The sequence below is a fragment of the Mangifera indica genome, chromosome 1 (assembly GCF_011075055.1).
Source record: "Mangifera indica cultivar Alphonso chromosome 1, CATAS_Mindica_2.1, whole genome shotgun sequence".
Taxonomy (NCBI): Eukaryota; Viridiplantae; Streptophyta; class Magnoliopsida; order Sapindales; family Anacardiaceae; genus Mangifera; species Mangifera indica.
This window is the reverse complement of record NC_058137.1, coordinates 28,125,398-28,145,192: the sequence shown is the minus strand read 5'-3', so window position 1 is coordinate 28,145,192 and position 19,795 is coordinate 28,125,398. Positions and strand designations below refer to the sequence as shown.

General features: G+C 32.2%; 3 protein-coding genes across 6 annotated transcripts; 2 read left to right on the top strand and 1 right to left on the bottom strand.

Moving 5' to 3' along the window:
* Positions 1-1,521: 1,521 nt before the first annotated feature.
* LOC123211514 (uncharacterized membrane protein YuiD-like) lies at positions 1,522-5,423 on the bottom strand. Of its 2 annotated transcripts, XM_044630297.1 has the most exons (6): positions 4,806-5,423; positions 3,651-3,807; positions 2,908-2,958; positions 2,583-2,675; positions 2,303-2,369; positions 1,522-1,907 (listed from the first exon to the last, which is right to left on the bottom strand). In XM_044630297.1, exons 1-5 carry the CDS (start codon positions 4,949-4,951, stop codon positions 2,316-2,318), a joined length of 501 nt encoding a protein of 166 aa, XP_044486232.1. In that variant the 5' UTR covers positions 4,952-5,423; the 3' UTR covers positions 1,522-1,907; positions 2,303-2,315. The 2 variants fall into 2 exon arrangements, with proteins under 2 accessions (XP_044486232.1, XP_044486224.1); XM_044630289.1 differs by lacking the exon at positions 1,522-1,907 and having other exon boundaries at positions 2,001-2,369; positions 4,806-5,422.
* Positions 5,424-13,473: 8,050 nt separating this feature from the next.
* Positions 13,474-16,213, top strand: LOC123222433 (GDP-L-galactose phosphorylase 2). Its single transcript, XM_044645197.1, has 7 exons — positions 13,474-14,135; positions 14,223-14,344; positions 14,459-14,518; positions 14,616-14,858; positions 14,949-15,134; positions 15,249-15,497; positions 15,614-16,213. Exons 1-7 carry the CDS (start codon positions 14,015-14,017, stop codon positions 15,980-15,982), a joined length of 1,350 nt encoding a protein of 449 aa, XP_044501132.1. The 5' UTR covers positions 13,474-14,014; the 3' UTR covers positions 15,983-16,213.
* A 1,472-nt stretch (positions 16,214-17,685) lies between these two features.
* Positions 17,686-19,522, top strand: LOC123216318. Of its 3 annotated transcripts, none has more exons than XR_006502216.1 (2): positions 17,686-17,905; positions 19,099-19,522. XR_006502216.1 is itself a non-coding variant. In XM_044636762.1 (2 exons), exon 2 carries the CDS (start codon positions 19,109-19,111, stop codon positions 19,316-19,318), a length of 210 nt encoding a protein of 69 aa, XP_044492697.1. In that variant the 5' UTR covers positions 17,781-17,882; positions 19,099-19,108; the 3' UTR covers positions 19,319-19,522. The 3 variants fall into 3 exon arrangements, 2 of the variants coding, with proteins under 2 accessions (XP_044492697.1, XP_044492691.1); XM_044636762.1 differs by having other exon boundaries at positions 17,781-17,882; XM_044636756.1 differs by lacking the exon at positions 17,686-17,905 and adding an exon at positions 17,938-18,086.
* Positions 19,523-19,795: the final 273 nt, after the last annotated feature.

Sequence of the window (19,795 nt, the reverse complement as noted above, 5' to 3'; positions counted from 1 at the left end):
TTAAACTCAAATTGATTTACATAATTTAAATGTGAATTAACTTTTGTTTTAATTTGACTGAATTTAAATCTACTCTTAAATACATCTTATTTATCCAGGAATAAATTAATTCAAAAGCTTAAATCTAAATATGATCGGGCAGAAATCGATAAGGTCGGTGAAATATTCGTTTTCACTTTTCTGGATTTTGTTTTTTGCCTCCAACATTTTTGAAGGCACCTCTTGCCCTGTTCACAAGGCAATTAATCGTATGGCGTCTGTCGAAAATATTTGGCCCCACTTAGTACCTGGGCGTGGGCCCCTAGGCCTTTCTATAGAATATCTGGCCCCATTGAGCCGGGCCCACTTAAAGAATATGTTCGTCCAATTAACATGAGTCCCTCCCACTTGTAATAATAATGCTTGTGTGGTCCCCCTCATGTTACATTTTGGCCCACTTTTCAGTACTGATGGGATTATTTTTAGGTTGGGTCTGGCTGCACGTGTCACGATTTTATTTGATTTGATTTAAATAAAATAAATCAATTTTAAAATAAAATTATAGTTTATTATTGTAACTTAAGGTTGATTTATTTATTTATTTAATAATATTATTTATTTTATTTATAATATTATTTATTCTTGTAATAACTCTTTAGTTATAATTTATATCAACTCATATAAGTTTAAATTCAAGATTGAAATGTATATTATGGATTCAATTTAAACTCAAGTTTATCCTTGACTTGAGTCAAATTGAATCCACATTTACCTATTTTGTTCTTTTGATTTTTTATGGTAGCATAACATGCCAACTACAGTGAAATTTAAAATTTGTTGACTTCTGTCAAAGACTAATTTCCAGACAAAGAATACTAGGGATTCATTCATGTATCTATTGGATTATTCCATGAAGAAAGTAACAAAAATAGGCAATTTTATAGTGTTTTTCTTCTCCCATTCCTAGGGGATTATTGATAAAAGTGAATAAAGCTAGGGGGGAGAAAAAAATACCGGCATGTGCATCCTTTTCCCATTTCCAAATTTTAACAAATAAAAAATTAGATATAAACAATAATAAAATATTATATAATTTAATAATTTTAAATTAATAATAAAATAACACTAAATTATATAATAACATATTAATATTTATATTTTGGTTATACATAAAGTATTACTTACAAACCTTTTGTCCAATTTTTCGCTTGAGTTTATCCATTATGTCCCTAAAAGCAATCTCTACCCACCAAGTAATTTTTACCATATATTAAACCTATTGCATGGATGACAGTAGCATAGCATTAGATTAACACTATTTTTGGTCAAATATAGTGGCTATGCACACCAACCCATTTGGGTCCCAATTAGATATCATATTTTACACTGGACACTGATTAAACTTTAAGGGGAAGAACAAAGACATGATATATTAGCTAACAGATTCCTCTGATCTTTCTCAACCAAATCTTTTTTCCATTTCAACAAGTTACCTCCCTTTATCTTTATGGGCAATTGGATATCCTTTCTTCTCTGCCTAGATTATTCACTATAATCTTCCTCTTCCTTTATATAGCAAACATACAATGAAAGAGTGTTCACATATGGAAGCTACTAATCTTCCTTATCCACCTTAACACATAAATTATTATCCACCAATGTGACAAGCAACCCTATGTTATTTTGGTTTGTGAATGAAGCATCTAGGGCTTCATTAGTAATGAAATCCTTAAAATAGGATGTCAAATATAGGTGTTTTCAAGGTATTCAAGATGTCCACACAAGACACCCCACAATTAGATTTTACTTCACCTATAGGAAATGATTTTTTTACAAGATTGAAGTCTGGTTACTTACCCACGAGACAGAGCTATCAAAGTTGCTTGTGATGTGATGTTGAGCAAACTTTGAATTGGTAATTTCAGGCCCTGCATCACCACCTCAATCCATTTATCAAACATAGAAACTTTCATTTACACTTGAGACAAACTGAATACAATAAATCTTACAGTAAAATCTCATACACAAGGATGCAAATTTCTTTGAGATTATCATAGACTTAGATTACGTACAGAAATTAAGTCTTGATTAATGTTACAAAAGAATTGACACAGAGAACAATCACAGGGAGTGGTTACACATATCTAGTAAATTATCCTAACTTCTGATGAAGACTGCAAGTAATTACAATAGCAACAGGCCTCCAGGAATGTAGATTTTTTTTTATTTAGTTTGCTGTGTTACATGAGCAGGGAAGCTTGCAACAACATCAAATGTTTAAATGTTATTTAGAATTTTCAAAGAATCACTCATAGCCACACACCTACTCATCCCTTCTAAGTTCTCATTAGGTATGCTACTAAACATCCCAGCAAAGCACCGGCAGCAACCTGCAGCAACATTAATGAAACTGTAAGTTAAAATTTGGTGGAGAATAGGGACTGGTGATAAAAAATTGCATGCAATCTTGTTATTGTTATGAATGACATTTAATCATTAATTGAGTAAGCAATAGCTCCAAATTGCTAATCAAGAGCATGAGAAGGTAAGACACAAGGATTTCAATTGTATGAAAGCATACCATATAAGAAAATGTCACGTACCTGAATTGGTGTATGACCAAGTGAATCCCGCAGAGGTCTAACATGGGAAAGAGGGTGTTCAGGAGGTAACCCACATACAATTTGATTTAGTAACTGCAAGAAATAAATTATACAGTAAAAGAATTGAAGTAATTATGTGAAATAAAGCTTAGAGAAACACTAATAGTCTACTTCAGCATCACCACAGGGATATGAAGGTAACAAAAACCATGCCAGGCATTTCTCTTCTGTCTTTCTTCATTTCACTAGGGCCCTTCTATAAGGGGAACCGAATTATTAAATATGTATGATTCAAGAAATGACTACGTTATAGCAACGAGCTTACTTCAGCTTGACGACCAGCATGAAGCCGTACACCAGAAGCATCATACATTACCTACAAGAGACCATGAAATACTATCAACCCCTATAGCTTTCCAACACAAATAAGCACAAAGACTAAAATTAGAGTGGGGTACTAAGCATGAAAAAATAATTATCCAGGTACTTAATCTAACCAGAAAAATATATATTCTTTAGTATAAATTATTAGGACAAGTGAGAATGACAGGAAAATAAGAGCACATGTTTTTTCTGATCCTTTTCTATAAGAGAATTCATTTAAACCAAAAACAGACAAATTGTAACCAAAACATTCTAATCCACCTGGTCCAATTGGCAGCTAACTTTGTGGTTTTTAATAAAATAAGGTAATACTATTACATTACAATATTGAGTTTTGCTATCACACATGGCATTTCAATGATACCCCAAAAAAAACAATGTAATCCCCTAAAAACTAAAGGTATCGATGCCATGAAAATTGTTCACTATATTCCATAAAACCACAAGACTAAAATATTAAATGAGAAGTAAAATGTTCATAAGCCCACATAGAGATGAAAGATATGTGATGAGAAGTCAACTCTGATCTCCAATTCACCCAAACTACAATATAACTCTAGCGGAAATATATTACTACCTCACTTTGAAAGTCTGAGAATTTGTTTATAATTAAATCACTTAATCAAATATTAATACGCATACAAACACAAAAGAATGAACAAGACCTGGTTTAAAAGTACGTACTACACATGCTAAAACCAGTGCAACAGCAAACACTGATCCTCCAGTCCCTTCTTGTAAACCTATGGCAACAGCAAGAGCAGTTACAGTCGCTGAATGGGATGATGGCATTCCACCTGATCTAACCAATCTTCTCGGGTCCCATTTCTTCTCCTTGTACCTGCTCGTCCAGGAGGATCCATTAAAGAACAAATCACAGATATTTCAGTCATAAAAACAAACAAGGGACTAAAAAAAAATGAATTTCCTTCACATTGGAGCAATCCCCTTCAAAATCGAATCTTTAAAGTCATCCACTAATGCATATAACTAACATATTAATGCAATGTCACTATGTGAAGAACTGTACTAAGCTAATCAGCATAAAATAATATATAAAACCAATAAAACACACCCACATGTGCAAAGGCTCTCAAATTCAAGTTATTTTTTTCTCCACATCAACTCATTGAATTTTTACAGAGAGCTCAACACATGAAAGCAAATTCTCCTGTAGTAGTACTCAAGAGACCATTCAAATCATTATTGCAAACATTACAAAAGGCTTGAAATCAATCAAAAGAAGATTAAAAACCACCACCCAACACAATAAAAAAGAATCCATCCAAAGCCATTAATCAGAATACCAAAACAAAACTACTCACACAAAGCTACAATAAAACTTCTAACACGAAAGTACAACAAAACTACTTACACAAAGCTACAACATACAGATGAATGGGATAAGACAAAATCTTGAGACTCTTTTTCCTCTCATTATAACCAAGACAAATCCACACCTTAAGAGTCAAATCTCGTGCTAAATGTACAGAACCCACAAAAAAAAAAAAATACCATTCAAGTTTAGGATTTGCGTTACACAAGTAGAACTTGGTCCAAAGTGTGCATGGGTTTACAGTTCACCATGTATTAGTTCATAGAAAACAAACTAAAATTCCAGCACCATTCCTATAATTAACAGCTTGTAGCAACAACAATGTCACATTTGTAACATGTAATATCATAATATTAAGGAACAATCAACTGCCAATAACGCTACCATTGTAAACAGAAAACCAATAACACGCCTAACTTTTTTTCTTTTGTATTTCCTGCGTTTTCATGGAAGCCAAACAGAATAGTAATGAAGGGAGAGCAGGGAACAAAATATATGTATACCAGGTGGTGAAGAGCTTGAGGAACTGGGCGAGAGAAAGGGCAAGAAAAGCTGACAGTAAAGGGACGTTTAAGGGGATAATGGACGGCTGTAATGAGTCCGATGCAACGCTTGACGACCCATCAACGGTTGTGAAGGCTTCATCCATTGAAACCCAGAGCCAAAATGCTGCAACACAGAGTCAGAGACGAAACAACAAAGAGATTTTGCGTTGGACCATGTACTTGTCTGCTTTATCAGGTAATTATTGAAATATAGCTTGTTTATAATTGGTAAAGCCGAAGGTTAGCGTAATCCAACTGGGATTTAGATTCGTGACGTTTTATCCTTTATATATCTATATCGCTTCCTTCTTCCATTCTTGTTCAGTTTCCGTTCATGACGCAAACATCCACCAAGGATGAATCTAGGTAGCCCCTATGGAACAAGTCGAATTCTTTTGGGCTAAGGAGTTGACTCGTTCTAATAGAACAAGACAAGTTCAAGTCGATTTGAATGGAATCTTAGATTAAAAGCATTTTCGAGGAATCATCAAATTCAAACTAGATCTTGATGGGGTTTGGTCCAAATCGAATGTAACCCTATACTCCCCTTTGATATTGCAAGTCATACGTATTTTCAGAAGTTTGCAGTTTGTTGCTTCCTTTAGAGCTTTGCGTGTGAACCACAATTAACTTGGGCCAATCTTCAGATGTAGAGTTGGGCGTTTTTTAAGTATAGGGGCTAGCCCAAAAAGAATGGTAACATTGCTCTTATGTTGAGTGGGAGTGGAGAGGCAAAGACACCCCTTGTAGTCGGCCGCATGTACAAGGCAGCATTGAAGCCTCGTCAAAAGGGCCGTTGGCATGACACAGTCCATAAAAATTAAAAAATAATTATAAAAAAAAATTTTTTTTTCAATTTAGCCGACAAAAGGCCCACGAAGACACAACCTATTGTATCATAGGTTGTGCTATAGGCGTTGAGATTAGGTAGGCTAGCATGATCCGTCAAGGCCCATATTTTTACAGATAGGCATCATAGAGTCTATTCCCATCTCAAATCACGCTTTATTATGAATTTTTGATAATTATGTTCAAAATGAATAATATTTTTAAGGCCAAATAACTCTTTCCCACCCAAGTTTAAGTGTAATCCCAAAAACATATCCATAAGGTTTGAAAAACCTAAAATCTCACTCATCTATTAAAAATTTCTATGGCTAGATTTGAGCCGAGCCGAGCTTGGCTCGCAGCCAGCTCAGGCTCGGCTCGGTTTTTTTATGGTCGGCTCGAGTTTGGCTCGTTTATGGCTCGGCTCGACTCGTTTTTCATATCAAAACGGCACCGTTTTGTATATATATATGGATCAAAATAACGTCATTTTGTATAAAAAATTTTTTAAAAAAAATCTACCGAACCAATCCGAGCCAGCTCGAGCTCGATCCAGCCGAGCCGAGCTAAGCTCGAGCTCGAGTCCAGCCCTAAAAATTTCAGTTAGGGTTAAGGGTAAAACCGTCTTTTAACAAAAAACTAAAGTTTTATTGATTTGGCTCCCCTCAACTTGAAAATATCACAATTTTTCTAAGGTTTACAAATTATGGTCAAAGTTATCAGAGATGATTGTCTCTAGTGGTGTTGGCTCTCTCTGTCGATCACTTATTCATCTCGAACAAAGACGATTTCGTTTTTGTCTATCAGAGGTCTCAAACGGAGACAACGTGACTGTCTGAGACCACTGACTGTCATCTTCATCTTTGAAGAAAACGAAATCGTCTTTGTCCTTGACAAAGACACTGCAACGAAGACGATTTCATCTTTATTGGAGGAAATAACTTACACCGGTGACTGGGAAGTGATCGACAGGAAAAGTTAAGCCCTGATGGAGAGCTAACATCACCGGAGACGCCCATCTCCGACGACTCCGACCATGATTTGCAAATCTTAGAGGAAAAATTTTGATTTTTCAAACTTCAGATTGAGGTTGAATTATAAGATTTTCAAGTTGAGAAGAGAAAATGTAACAAAACTTTATATTTTTAAAATTTTTTATTAAATAACTATTTTACTTCTAATCATAACTGTGATTTTTAATGGATGAATGAGATTTTAAATTTTTTAAATTTTATTAATGTGACTTTAAGATAGCACTTAAACTTGGAGGTGGAATAATCCTTCGGCCTATTTTTAATTTAAGGGGCATTGTGTCCTCATGAGGCTATATCTATAATTTTGACTTAAATCAAGTATTGTTCGAACAAGTCCCAATCATATCAATATACTATTTAAATAGACATTAGAGCGATATTTAATTAAATATAATATAACCGGATGCTATATTTTTTACTAAATAAAACTTGATTCAAGTCTCAACAATTAGATTATTTCACAAGGTTATGTCAATAATTATAAAATATGCAATATTATATTTATTCAATTTTAAATATTTAATTAAATATCTAAATAATTTATTATTATTTTATTAAATATTATTTTATTTTTAATTTAAAATTATTATATAATAAAATATTATTTAAATATTTAATTAATATATAAAAATTAAATATCCATAATTTTATTTGAGGTTGACCACACTAAGGAATCACGCCTCCCTATGGTGTCCACATGGTGGGTACATGCCATATGTCTAAATTAAAACTGAAATTGATGTGTCTCTGAATTGGGTTGGGCGTGACAAAAGCTGACACACTGCATGTTCAAATGCTATTGTTCCATTTTGATTAAATGTACTATGGATAAGAATGCACCGTGTTTGTTCAAATCTGTAAAACCCAACGAAAAAAAAAAAGAAAAAGGATTAAAAAAAACCATATAATTCAATATTATTTCAAAAAATTACTACCAAGTAATTATCTTTCCATCGTCTACTTATAGCATTTTATGAGTGGAATTAATTTGAGTTAATTATTGTAAGATTTAAACTCATCTCGATTGAGTTTTAGGGAGACTCGAACTCAAATTCGACAAACTCATATTCTACCACTCAAACCTAATATAAGGGTTGTTAGCCCAAGTTTAAGGGTTTAAACTTTCATATTCAAAGTTTAAGTTAAGGATTTAGGGATTTGAGTAAAAAAGTTTTAAAATTTTAGAGATTTATTTATATTATACTCAAGATGAGTCACGAGCTTATGAGACCATAGAATCGAGAAACAACTATCTCAAGTTTGGTTCAACAATAATCAAGCTTGGTGTAGCAAAATTACAATTATTTTATTTCATAATTTCACATGATAATTTTTCATGTATGTCTCATTGTTTAAGAATAAAGCTAGATGCAATATGAACCAGTTCAAACATGACTTGCAAACATAAATTGAACAAATCGAACTCAAATTTGAGTATAAAATTAGGCTTATTTTTATATATTAGTTAAGTCTGAACATCAATTTTATAAATTAAAATTAAGTTTAAGATAGAGAAATTTATGCTTATTAATCTCGAGCTTATTCTTAAATTCAAATTAATATTAAATTAATTTTTATTTAAATTTAATTTAAATTAAATATATCCGTATTTATGATATGTTTTACTAATTTATTAAAATATATATATATTTATATTATTGTAATAATGCCATTTAAAACTGTGGTGTATGTATCTTCTCAGAAAATTTTCCTACTACGTTTAAAGATAACAGGCAAAAGTCCTTTCTATTTCTTGCCCCATCTTCAGTACAAAGGACCAATAAAAGCTTAACACCTTCATATTTTTACTTTTTTTTTTTTATATTTTAGAATCCCACTTCTGATAAATGTTTGTATGGTCTCCATTTCATTGTACTCGTTTTCTATTTTATTATTTATATATTTATATATCAATAAAATTATATGTATTTATTTTAGGTATACAAATATATATACATTTATATATGTCATTATATGATTAAATAATTTTGAATTAAGAATAAAATAATAACTAATCATATAATGATACATATGAGTGTGTATATATTTGTGTATCCAAGATAGATACACATAGTATTGCTCTTTATATATATATATATATATATATATATATATATATATATATATATATATATATACACACACACACACACCAGTAACATTTAATGAGATTTCCTCTGTCACTGTCTAATTTGTCTTTGCATTGGGTTTGGCAGATTTGTTCATGTGAGAATTTGGATGAAGATAAATTTTCATTTCATCTCATTTCATTTCAATGTGATGAGCTTCTGTAGCTTATCTTCCAAAAGGGCAATTGAAGGGTGTGAAATTTTGTATTTGATTATCTACCCATAACACCTATTGTGGTTTTTTTTTTTTCCTTAAATAATAAAGTAAAAGATTTGTTATATAAAAAATTATGAATTTAATTTTTTTTAATGATATACTAAAATTAAATTATTTATTTATTTAATTTAATAATTAATTATTAAATTTAAAATTTATCTTATTTATTTAATATAATGATACCAGATTTCAAGATAAAAAAAAGAAGAATAATAATAATAATAATGAAGCAAATGTGAACCATTTGACCTTAGTATTTGCTTCGTGGCCAAGCAATATAAAAATCCACACAGTTAGCTGCTAACAGTGTATTTCCTTCCATAGAACGAAAGAAAAAACGATAAAAAAACCGTCCACGTCATTTACTTGTGAATACACGACATAATACAGACAAAATATTTTTATTTATAATATGGGATTGTGAAAACTCTCTAACAGTTATAACCATTTTCATGCTCTGTTTTTATACCAACCATTACATGATTAACTATTAGATCAAGAGCGCATAACTAATTAGGGGGCTAGTTAGGATTGGTTTCAATTTAAGTTAATTCAAGTTTAAAAATTGGTTTAGTCTGAGTTAATTTAAATTTGTTTGTTTTAAATATGAATCGAATTTAAGTTAAAAGATTCGGTTTGTTTTAAAATCTAATTTAATTTGAATTATAAAAAGTTTAGTTTGGTTTGATTTATAAATTAGATAGATAATTTGATTCGATTTAAACTTAACTTATGATTTGATTTGAATTATGTTAAATAATTATTAAATGATGTTGTTTTTGTTAATGAGTCACGAATTCAAATTACGAATTTGAGTCACATGTTCAAACCCTGAATTTGAATCATAAATTCAAATTAAACTCAAATTGAACCATTTTTATTTAAATTAAACTTAAACACTTTTAATATTAGATCAATAAATTTGAATTGAGCTATTTTTCATTTAAATCAAACTCAAATCAAAAAATATTTTAAATTTGTTCAGTTCATATCCACCATTTGTGCTAGTGTTTGCTTAGAGGTTTGGGGGGATTAATAAACTTTTTGTATTATATATATAAAATATAAATATAAAACCTAAAATTTCATTAACCCCTATTAAATTTCATTATTTCTCAATTATCTTTTCACATTTGACTTTTATTCAATTTTGACCCCGTAAATTTTATTTTTAGATTCCATTATTGTGATCAACCACTCTATCCACAATCATTGTATTAATGTTCTATTATTTAACCATGTAATTACATATGTAATATTGTCTCTTATTCTATAAATTAAAGACATCAAATGACACTTTTAATTTTCATATTGTTACATTTATTAAATTATTACAAATACTAATAATATAATGATGGAAATAAATTTTTAAATAAAAAATCAAACCACCTTAAAAATATTACTATATTACAATTGATTATAATAACTTGCATAAAATTACACCTATAATATGATATTCTTAGCTTTGATGTGATTTTTAGAATCAACGGTGGATTATACTAGTACATAAAAATATTATAATTTATTAAATTTTTAAATATTTGGAATAATTGGAAAGTGATATTGCAAATTGTTTGGTTGGAAAATTATGAAACACAAAAAGCAATAGGAGTATCAAGAAAGCTAAGCGAAAAGACGGGAATTGAACAGAATGTGAACCACAATTTTGGAGGCAGCAATTAAAGAAGAGAATGATCCAATCGAAATATTCCGAATCTTGATCAACTCTTTTTCAAATTCTAATAATCACAGATTATACTAAAAAATATATTTTATTTTATTTTTTTGAAAAATGTTGACATACGGTAACGTTATCCCCTCCTGCGGTATTGTAAATTCATGAGCATGGAGAGGCTGAACCTGAAGGCACTGACTTGGAGAATCAGTGCTCTCCATTTGTTTATTGTAAAATCTCCCCTCCACGGTAGGGTTGGATACCGAGCCAACTCGAGCTCGAGCTATTTGTTAGATTTTCTAATTAAAATTTTTTATACAAAACGACGTTGTTTTGATCAATATGTATTAAAACGACGTCGTTTTGATAACGAAAAACGAGTTGATCTTAGTTGAGCTCGAGCTCAAACTCGAGCCAGCTCTATATGAACAGAGCTGAGCTCGGCTCGAATCTAATCTTAATCCATGACCATGTGCTTGTTTGATTGAGCAAGACGATACCATTTGGTGAGTCATGAAACACGATTTATAGGCATAATATTGAATTTGATTATGATATAATTATTTGTCTATCTAAATATTACGATCATCTTTCCAGATGAAGATGACAACTTCGTCTTCATCTAAGAAGATGAACGAAGACGAAGAGCTTCATTTTTTTTGACAAAACTCTTTGTCTTTCAAAAGAAAATCAATATCAATCAGGCATCTAAATGGGTGAAGAGAGTTCGTCAACAGGAGAAAAAACTTCAGGAGGGATAGACGACCGACAATGGCGTTGGATTTAGCTTTGGAGATTTGGAAACTAACCCTAGGGGCAAACTGTTATTTTTTAAAACTTTGGTTGGGGGAAAAATTTTAGTTTTCAAAGTTTAAGGGAGGAAAATGAATTTTTATTTTAGTTTATTTTAATATTATAGATATAATAATAATTTTACCCTTACTACTGTTAATTTTAACTATTCATGAGTGGTATTTAGGATTTTCAAAGATAAAGAGAAGATACTTGGGAAAACAACAATCCTTTGGTGAGAAATAGTCCTTCGGCCTTATGAATTGTCATAATTAATACAAAAAATGGCTCATGACCTAAAGGTGCAATGTAATACTTATGCAAAAGTAGGGTTTAATTTGGGTTGAATTTAAATACAGTTCGATTTAAGATTAATTCAAATATAAAAGAACTCATTTGAGATAAATAAATTGAGACTCAAACTTGATTTGAATATAATTTAATTAAAATTCAATTCAAGTCAATTTAAACTTAAATATTTGGATAAATTTGAGTTCAACTTGTTTATGAAAAACAGCTAAATTATTTATATAGATTAGATTCATTCAATTAAAGTTTGAATTTGAATTGACGTAAAATCTCAAATTATGCTAAATTGAGGTAACACCCACAATTAAGATAAATAATAAAATTATATAGATTTAATTTTAAGAATTTAATTAAATATTTAAATAATATATTAATTTTAAATAAAAATAATATTACTAAATGCCCAATTTAGGATTATTAAAATAATAGTTTTTAAAATGATAGGAAAAATTATCTAAAATTACTATTAAAAAAAAAAAAAAGAAAGGAAAAGAGCAACCCACGTGTTATTTTTCAGAAGTGGTCCCCATCTGAATATCGTGGAGTTCACACATGACCATAAAACGTGTGTACCATAGTCTCCCAACACACCCGACTGGTCGTGAGAGATATTTCTTATTTTTAAGAAATTTCCAGTGGTGGATTTTTCTGATGCAATCGGGCCCCGTTTTTGGCCATGAAATTGGTAGGAAAGTGCATGTATTATATTTTGACGTCAATTTTCATTTTTTTAAAAAATAAATTGCTTCAACTTTTGCGGCATGCTATGATTAACAAAGGTTGGTTTCAATTTAAGTTATTTGAGATTAATTAATTAAATATTAAATTTATTTTCATAAATAATTTAAGTTTGATGCAAACTTAAGATTAATATTAAATTACGTTTAAACCTAATTTTAGTTTAAATTCATCGTTTTGAATTGATCTCAAATTAAATAATTAGATTCGAATCAATCGGAATAAGTTTTATTTGAGTTCATCAAGATAGAATCTAACCTTTTATTCAAATATTCATACTAAATTAAGCTAATACCATAGATTTAAAACTCGGTTGGCAAATTGATCGATAATATGCCTTTTTAGAATTTTTATTATTACATCATTAATTTTAAAAATATTAAAAATATTTTTAAATTTTTAAAATTTATGAGATACACTCATGTTAAGTTATCATTTTTCTAAAATGTTATATTAATCATTTTTGTCATATTATATAATATACTTATTATATCACACTAATTTTTTATATACTTTAAAATCGGTAGAATTTTTACATGCATAGTATTGTATTGAGCATACTAGTATATTAATAACCATTTTTAATGCATTTTAATATTTAATTTTTGTTTTCTTAAAAAAAAAACAATAAAATAAAATCTACACGTGGAAGCTGTAATCCAAGAATTAGCGCATGAGTTAGCAGCTTTCCCAACTAATTGGGATTAGATTGGTGATTAGTTTTAACTTAACATTACCACGTGGATTACACCCACACACACACAAAATTCACGTTCCCCTTACCCATTCGTACACAAGAGGGTCACGCTCTCTTTCTCTTTTTCTGTGCCTGTTGCTTGCTTGTCCCAGTAACAATACAGCACATTCACCTTACAACTACTCACTCAACGTACGCGCCTCAATTCAACCTCAGCCACACCCTCCCTCTTATCCCCTTCTATATATTCACCTCCAAGCTCGCATCCCATTTTCACCGGCAACAAATCAAGCCTTTTTTTCTCTTCCTGCAAGGTAAATTCGGAGGGAAAGCTCGAATCAGTTTTTGGAGCTGGTGTTTTGGGGTAAAACCCGGGCAAGCAAGTTGTAGACATCACGGCTATACACAGAGTAACTCGGCCTCTAATTCATGTCCGGGCGGTACGACGCAAGGGTTGTGTGATAGAGAGCAACCCTTCGCCGCACGGCGGGCGTGGTGCTTTGCCTTCCGAAGGCGGTAGCCCTTCTGACCTCCTCTTTCTTGCTGGCGGAGGCGTCTTTTAGGTTTTGCTAGTAGTTTAGATTTTTTATTTTGCTTTTTAAGAGTAAGTTTGTGTTTTGAATTTTTTTAGTTCTTAAATAAGAAAAAAAGCCCAAAAGCCTTCTCCTCGTCATCGTTGTTGTTCTTGTTCTTCTTCTCCTTGTTGTTGTCTATGTACTTGTTTTATTGAAAGAAAGATATAAATAAGATGTTGAGGATCAAGAGAGTGCCAACCGTTGTTTCGAATTACCAGAAAGAGGAGGCGGAAGAGGGTGCTCGTCGCAGAGGCGGGTGTGGTCGGAATTGCCTTAACAAGTGCTGCATCGAAGGTGCTTGTTTAAATACCCCCCTGAATTTTTCCTTTCATATGTTTCCGTTAAATTATGAATTAATTGTTCTATGTTTTGGTTTAATAGGGGCAAATCTTCCCTTGTATTTGTTCAAGAGCGTAAGCAAGACTGAGACTGCGAAGGTTGTGCTTGAAAAGGAGAATAGCGAGCCTCCGGTTGCGTTTCTAGACTCGCTTCTTCTTGGGGAGGTAAAATTTTGTTTAGCAAATGATGAAAAGAAATGGGTTTTGAATATTTATGCTGTGCGTTTGGTTTAAATTCTTGGATATTAAGGTTAAATTTGTTTTTATTTATACTTGTAGTGGGAGGACCGCATGCAGAGAGGACTCTTTCGCTATGATGTCACTGCCTGTGAAACCAAGGTCTCTTTCTGGGTTTTACTTATTTTTTGCTTTGATGTTTTTAAACTTATATATGGGTTTCACTGAGATCTTTATTTGTTATTTTATCTTGGTTTAGGTGATTCCGGGAGAGTATGGTTTCATTGCCCAGCTGAACGAGGGCCGCCACCTGAAGAAGAGGCCAACTGAATTCCGTGTTGACAAGGTCCTCCAGCCTTTTGATGGGAACAAATTTAACTTCACTAAAGTTGGGCAGGAAGAGGTGCTCTTCCAGTTCGAAGCAAGTCAAGATGGTGAAGTTCAGTTCTTCCCAAATGCGCCCATTGATGTTGAGAATTCGCCAAGTGTTGTTGCCATCAATGTAAGTTTTTTGATTTAGTTTCTAAGAGACCTAGTTCCTTCAGAAAGAACAACCAAATAAATAATGTTTTACTGACATGCTTTTAAACAGGTTAGTCCAATTGAATATGGGCATGTGCTGCTGATCCCACGGGTTCTTGAGTGCTTACCTCAGAGGATTGACCGTGATAGCTTATTGCTTGCACTTCAGATGGCCGCCGAAGCTGGGAATCGGTACTTCCGCTTGGGTTACAATAGCTTGGGTGCATTTGCTACCATCAATCACCTTCACTTCCAGGTTTATATTTATGTAACTATATCTCTAAAAATTCAGTTTTAGGCTCATGAATTGCAACAAGTACTTGTACCGCTTCTAGTTATAACAATCCAACTCACTGGTTCTTTGCTATAGGCTTACTACCTGGCCATGCTCTTCCCAATTGAGAAGGCCTCTACCAAGAAGATGACCTCTATGGATAATGGGGTGCTGATTTCTGAGCTTTTGAAATATCCAGTCAGAGGTCTTGTCTTTGAGGGTGGAAATGCTATAGTAGATTTATCCAACAGTGTCTCGGATGCTTGCATTTGCCTTCAAGAAAACAACATACCTTACAATGTGCTTATTTCTGATTGTGGAAAGCGCATCTTTCTCTTACCACAGGTAATGAATTTAGAACCATAATTGAGGTTATTTTGTTATGAATGATATGTATGTGAGCCATATTTCCTTTTTTTGTTTTACCGACTCCTTATGTTGTTTACTAACTAAACAAACAGTGCTATGCTGAGAAACAAGCTCTTGGGGAAGTAAGTGCCGAGCTTCTCGACACCCAAGTCAACCCAGCTGTGTGGGAAATTAGTGGGCATATGGTGTTGAAGAGGAAGAAGGACTATGAGGAGGCATCAGAGGAAAATGCTTGGAGGCTGCTTGCTGAAGTCTCTCTCTCTGAAGAGAGGTTCCAGGAAGTGAGTGCTCTCATCTTTGAAGCCATTTCCTGTGGTGATATTGCCAATGGCAATGTTGCTGAGAACTTGCTTGAGGCAGGTGTCAAATCTCAAGCTCTTGAAGAAGTCAATAATGCTGTTAACCCAAGCTCCTGCTGCACCTTTGTGCCGGGGACTCAGGAATGCCTATTTCTCCGGTAAGATCTGGGCTGGATAACCAGACCATCTGTGCATTTAGGTCTGGCTCATTCATGCTAGGGTCTACCATATGAGTTTGTGTTTCATGGAGTGAGGCGGTTGCCTGAATAAGCAGACTCTGTTTGCAGTGGTTGCTGTAATTTGTGTTTCTGTTGAAACGTCTCATCAGACTCATGATGTACTGTTGATATATGCTTTCAGTGTTATGTAAGATTCAGTGTTTGCTGTGTGATATATTTGTTTTTTGCCTCTCTTACATGCGCATGATTAATATTTTTATAATTATATTTAGCGATATTCTCGTATTCAATTATTGCCCTCTTCCCCTCTCTCTCTCTCTCTCTCTCTCTCTCTCTCTGCGCAGGGGCCCTCTCCCCTTCAAATAATTGATTTCCACGTTTATCATGCATCATGTTACTGTTTTGCAGGAGGGGTTGATGCTAAAATTTTGGTTTGACAGTTGGATTTAAGTTTGATTTCATTTGTTTTTACGGTGATATTGTTTATAGAATTGTAGTGTTGTTGGTAACTTTCTATGAGACTATATGTAAGTCGTAATGAGTTTAGACTAAGTATTATAAATTCAAATTAAATTTACGTTAGTTGCTGTCTGAACTTAGCTTGGTTCGAATATAATTGTTATTCATGATTGAGGTGTTGGGACCTTGGATATAATCTAAACTATTGAGTAACAGTCCTACCTCATGTTTATCTGCAACTGTAAGTTAAAGAAATGATAAAAGGCAAGATCAAATCAGGATGACACGCCCAGATGCTGCATAATTTGCGTAAGCAATGAGGCAGGCAGGGAAGAAAAAATGGCAAGACAAGAAAAATAATCTTTTCTTTTGCAGCATTGGTTCTTCTTAACCCAATAACTTTTGACCTACTTCCCTTCAAATAGGAAAAAGAAAACCTTTTCAGTACAATTTTTGCTAATAATTTAACTCAAATTAATGCTAATTAACTTAAATTATCAGTCGATAGTTGATACAAGTAATCTCTGGTTTGGTACATGCTCGAATTTGATCCAAGCTTGCCTGATGAATGCCCAACTCAAGTTTGGTTTCAATCCAAAAAAATAGTTTGAGAATGATAAATTTAGGCTCGAATTCAAATATTTAAATTAACACAAATTTGATTTATTTATAAAAAAAAGTTTAATATTTAATTTTAATTCAGTTCGTTAGATCTAAATTTAAATTTGAGAATTAAATCAAACAAATTTTGGTGCAACCCAACTATTAGATTCTTATTTTTTTTTTGGCCTCAGCTTCCCACATTTAAGATTTTAACATATTAAAAAATGGGAAATTTCAACTATTTAATCAAGTATCAAAGCACCGATTTGGGTATCAAATTTAAAAATAACCGTTATCTCATATTAATTTTAAGAAAACCCCATTTAAACCCCAATTTCTGTTTTTCAATAATCAACTCTATAATTTTGTGGAAAATAATAAAACCGTTTCTAGTTGACAAAATATCAAAGTAACTGTAACAATTATTTATATTTACAAATAAATTTTTTAATTTATTTATACAATTAAATATGATATTATATAATTATGAGATTTTAAAGTGAATAAAATAATAACCAAACATACCTTTCAATTGCTTATTATCGGATTAATTTGTCATTTTATATAGGTACGCTAGTTTGGCGCATAATTTTCTTTGAATCAAACGAAATGATGAATCACCATAAAAATCCTTATTTTGTTGTAAATTACAGAATAACCCATACAATCACTAGTTTGTCGAATTATTGTTTTCCAATTTAACCTCAATGTTAATCAGAATTATCCATCACCCCCTATAATTCCAGAAATATACGTATACCGGTATACGAACAAAGCAAATAAGAATTAAGCATTTAAGCTACTTGTATCGCCCAACTGAGGTTTGTGAGCTCTCTCCATCTCTGTAAGTTCCGAACTTCACACTCTCACCAAATACTCACATAGTATTTCTATAATAGTTTCTTATTATCCTTCTGATTTAGTGTAAAAATTTGAAGAATATTTAGTCTTGTGAGGCATTATTCGTTGTGTATGTATTATTGGCGTTAAGGAATGAATCACAAAGTAGGATTTGATTGTTCAAAGTAAGCAAGAAGTGGGTTTTGAATGTTAGTTTGGTAAATTAAGGGATTTATGTTTCTGAATATGATTTTTATGTAAATGGGTTTCACAAATTGTTGTATTTCAAGATGTTCGCAGAAATGCCTCTGAGAAATTAGTTGTTGTTTGTTTAACTTTTTTTTTTTTGGTATAATTGAACAATTAGTCGTGGCTAATCATATCAGGCGCATTGGAGTCGTGAGTAATGTTTATGCATGAGAGTGTAGATTGTGTATATTAGGCTAGTGTGGCCCTGGTCATAACCATTATTAGCCGAACAACGTAAATTTGTTTTGTTAGTGCGATTGATTTTTGATTTCCAGTTTCTTTTCACTTGATTCATTTCCTAACACAGTTTTATGCAAAATTAGGTCAAACTGATGGTTGATGGTGTTATATACTATGATAAAAATGTTTAAACTTTGTAGTGATGAGCTGAGCTTGCTAATTTAGCTAAAGGTGGTTGAACATAACTTGAGTGGAATCCATGCTCTTCAAAAGAATGGGAATTGAAGGAATGGATAATTTTGATAAATTAAAAACTCAACCAATAGTATCATATAATTAGTTTATCTAAAGGTGAAACAAGATGTTTGTTTAATGCTTACATTTTCATGACCTGGTCACTTGTAGGTTATGTTCTGTTAAACGTTAAATAATTAAGATAATGAACCCATCATTTGTATATATTTCTGCATATCTTTCCTGCCTAATAGAAAAAAAGGTAATGAAGTAAGTCCTCACTTTATTTGGAAACTTGATTCACAGCAAAATTTTGCATAGGAAGCCGCTTTAATATACTGAATTCCTTTTATCAGAGGTATATTAAAAATAATTATTAGGCTTTTAAGTATTCGGTGAGTTTTGCATTGATATCTGATGATTGGTTTTTCTCATGTTGTTATCGATGTTCTAAAGTGGCAACACTAGTTATTTTGATGTTCTTTCTGCATAAAGTTCTGTAACATAAGCTTCTGTCTTGAATCTGGATTGCAGATTTATAGAAATGAAGAAGGGACTACACCCTCAGATGCAATGGATATCCTATGTGACCCAGAGCGGCAGATTGATGCATGTTATGATGACAAAAATACACCATGTCGGCAAAGTGTACCATTTTAGGGCAAGACGCCAGATGGCTCAAAGTATTGGACAGCTTGCTAAGTTTAAGCGCCGGTATGAGCAGCAGGAGAATACCGAAAACAATGAAAAATGAAAAGCAAAGGTCCAGAGTGAAGTTAGATATTGTAGCCGGACTTGTATTTCTATTTTACAAAATTAACCAAAACCTGATTCTCTGAGGGACATCATCATTTTTCTACTCCATGTGTGCTTAGATTTACAAATTTTCATTTTGATTATAGTTGTGAGGCAACACAATTTTCAAGTTATCTTCAGTAATTCAATCAAGTTTTCACAATTTGTTTTTTTACCCTAAACCATGAGTAAATCACGCTATGATTCATCTGATATTGCTTCTGGATATCATTCAATGTTGATTGGAGGCAATTGCCCTCTCTTTTATGTTTATATTCTTGAATGAGTAGGTCTCAGTAACTTGTCTGCTGGAAACAGAGCCATGAGAAGAACTCAGGAGTTGGAGCTCTTGGCTTTGATGGGTTCCTCAACAACCCTTTCCTCTGAATTTCCTTTTTGCTCATGTAAACAGTCCAAGAAAATTCGGCTCCTTTTT

Bases quoted from the DNA above. Each gene is read 5' to 3' on its own strand.
- LOC123211514 (XM_044630297.1), bottom strand. From the start codon at position 4,951: ATGGATGAAGCCTTCACAACCGTTGATGGGTCGTCAAGCGTTGCATCG. The intron at 3,808-4,805 runs GTATACATATAT...CTGGACGAGCAG, and splicing joins CTCAAGCTCTTCACCACCTG to GTACAAGGAGAAGAAATGGG. The intron at 2,676-2,907 runs GTAAGCTCGTTG...TATTTCTTGCAG, and splicing joins ATGCTGGTCGTCAAGCTGAA to TTACTAAATCAAATTGTATG.
- LOC123222433 (XM_044645197.1), top strand. From the start codon at position 14,015: ATGTTGAGGATCAAGAGAGTGCCAACCGTTGTTTCGAATTACCAGAAA. The intron at 14,345-14,458 runs GTAAAATTTTGT...TTATACTTGTAG, and splicing joins ACTCGCTTCTTCTTGGGGAG to TGGGAGGACCGCATGCAGAG. The intron at 14,519-14,615 runs GTCTCTTTCTGG...ATCTTGGTTTAG, and splicing joins TCACTGCCTGTGAAACCAAG to GTGATTCCGGGAGAGTATGG.
- LOC123216318 (XM_044636756.1), top strand. From the start codon at position 18,055: ATGAATCACAAAGTAGGATTTGATTGTTCAAA. The intron at 18,087-19,098 runs GTAAGCAAGAAG...TCTGGATTGCAG, and splicing joins GTAGGATTTGATTGTTCAAA to ATTTATAGAAATGAAGAAGG.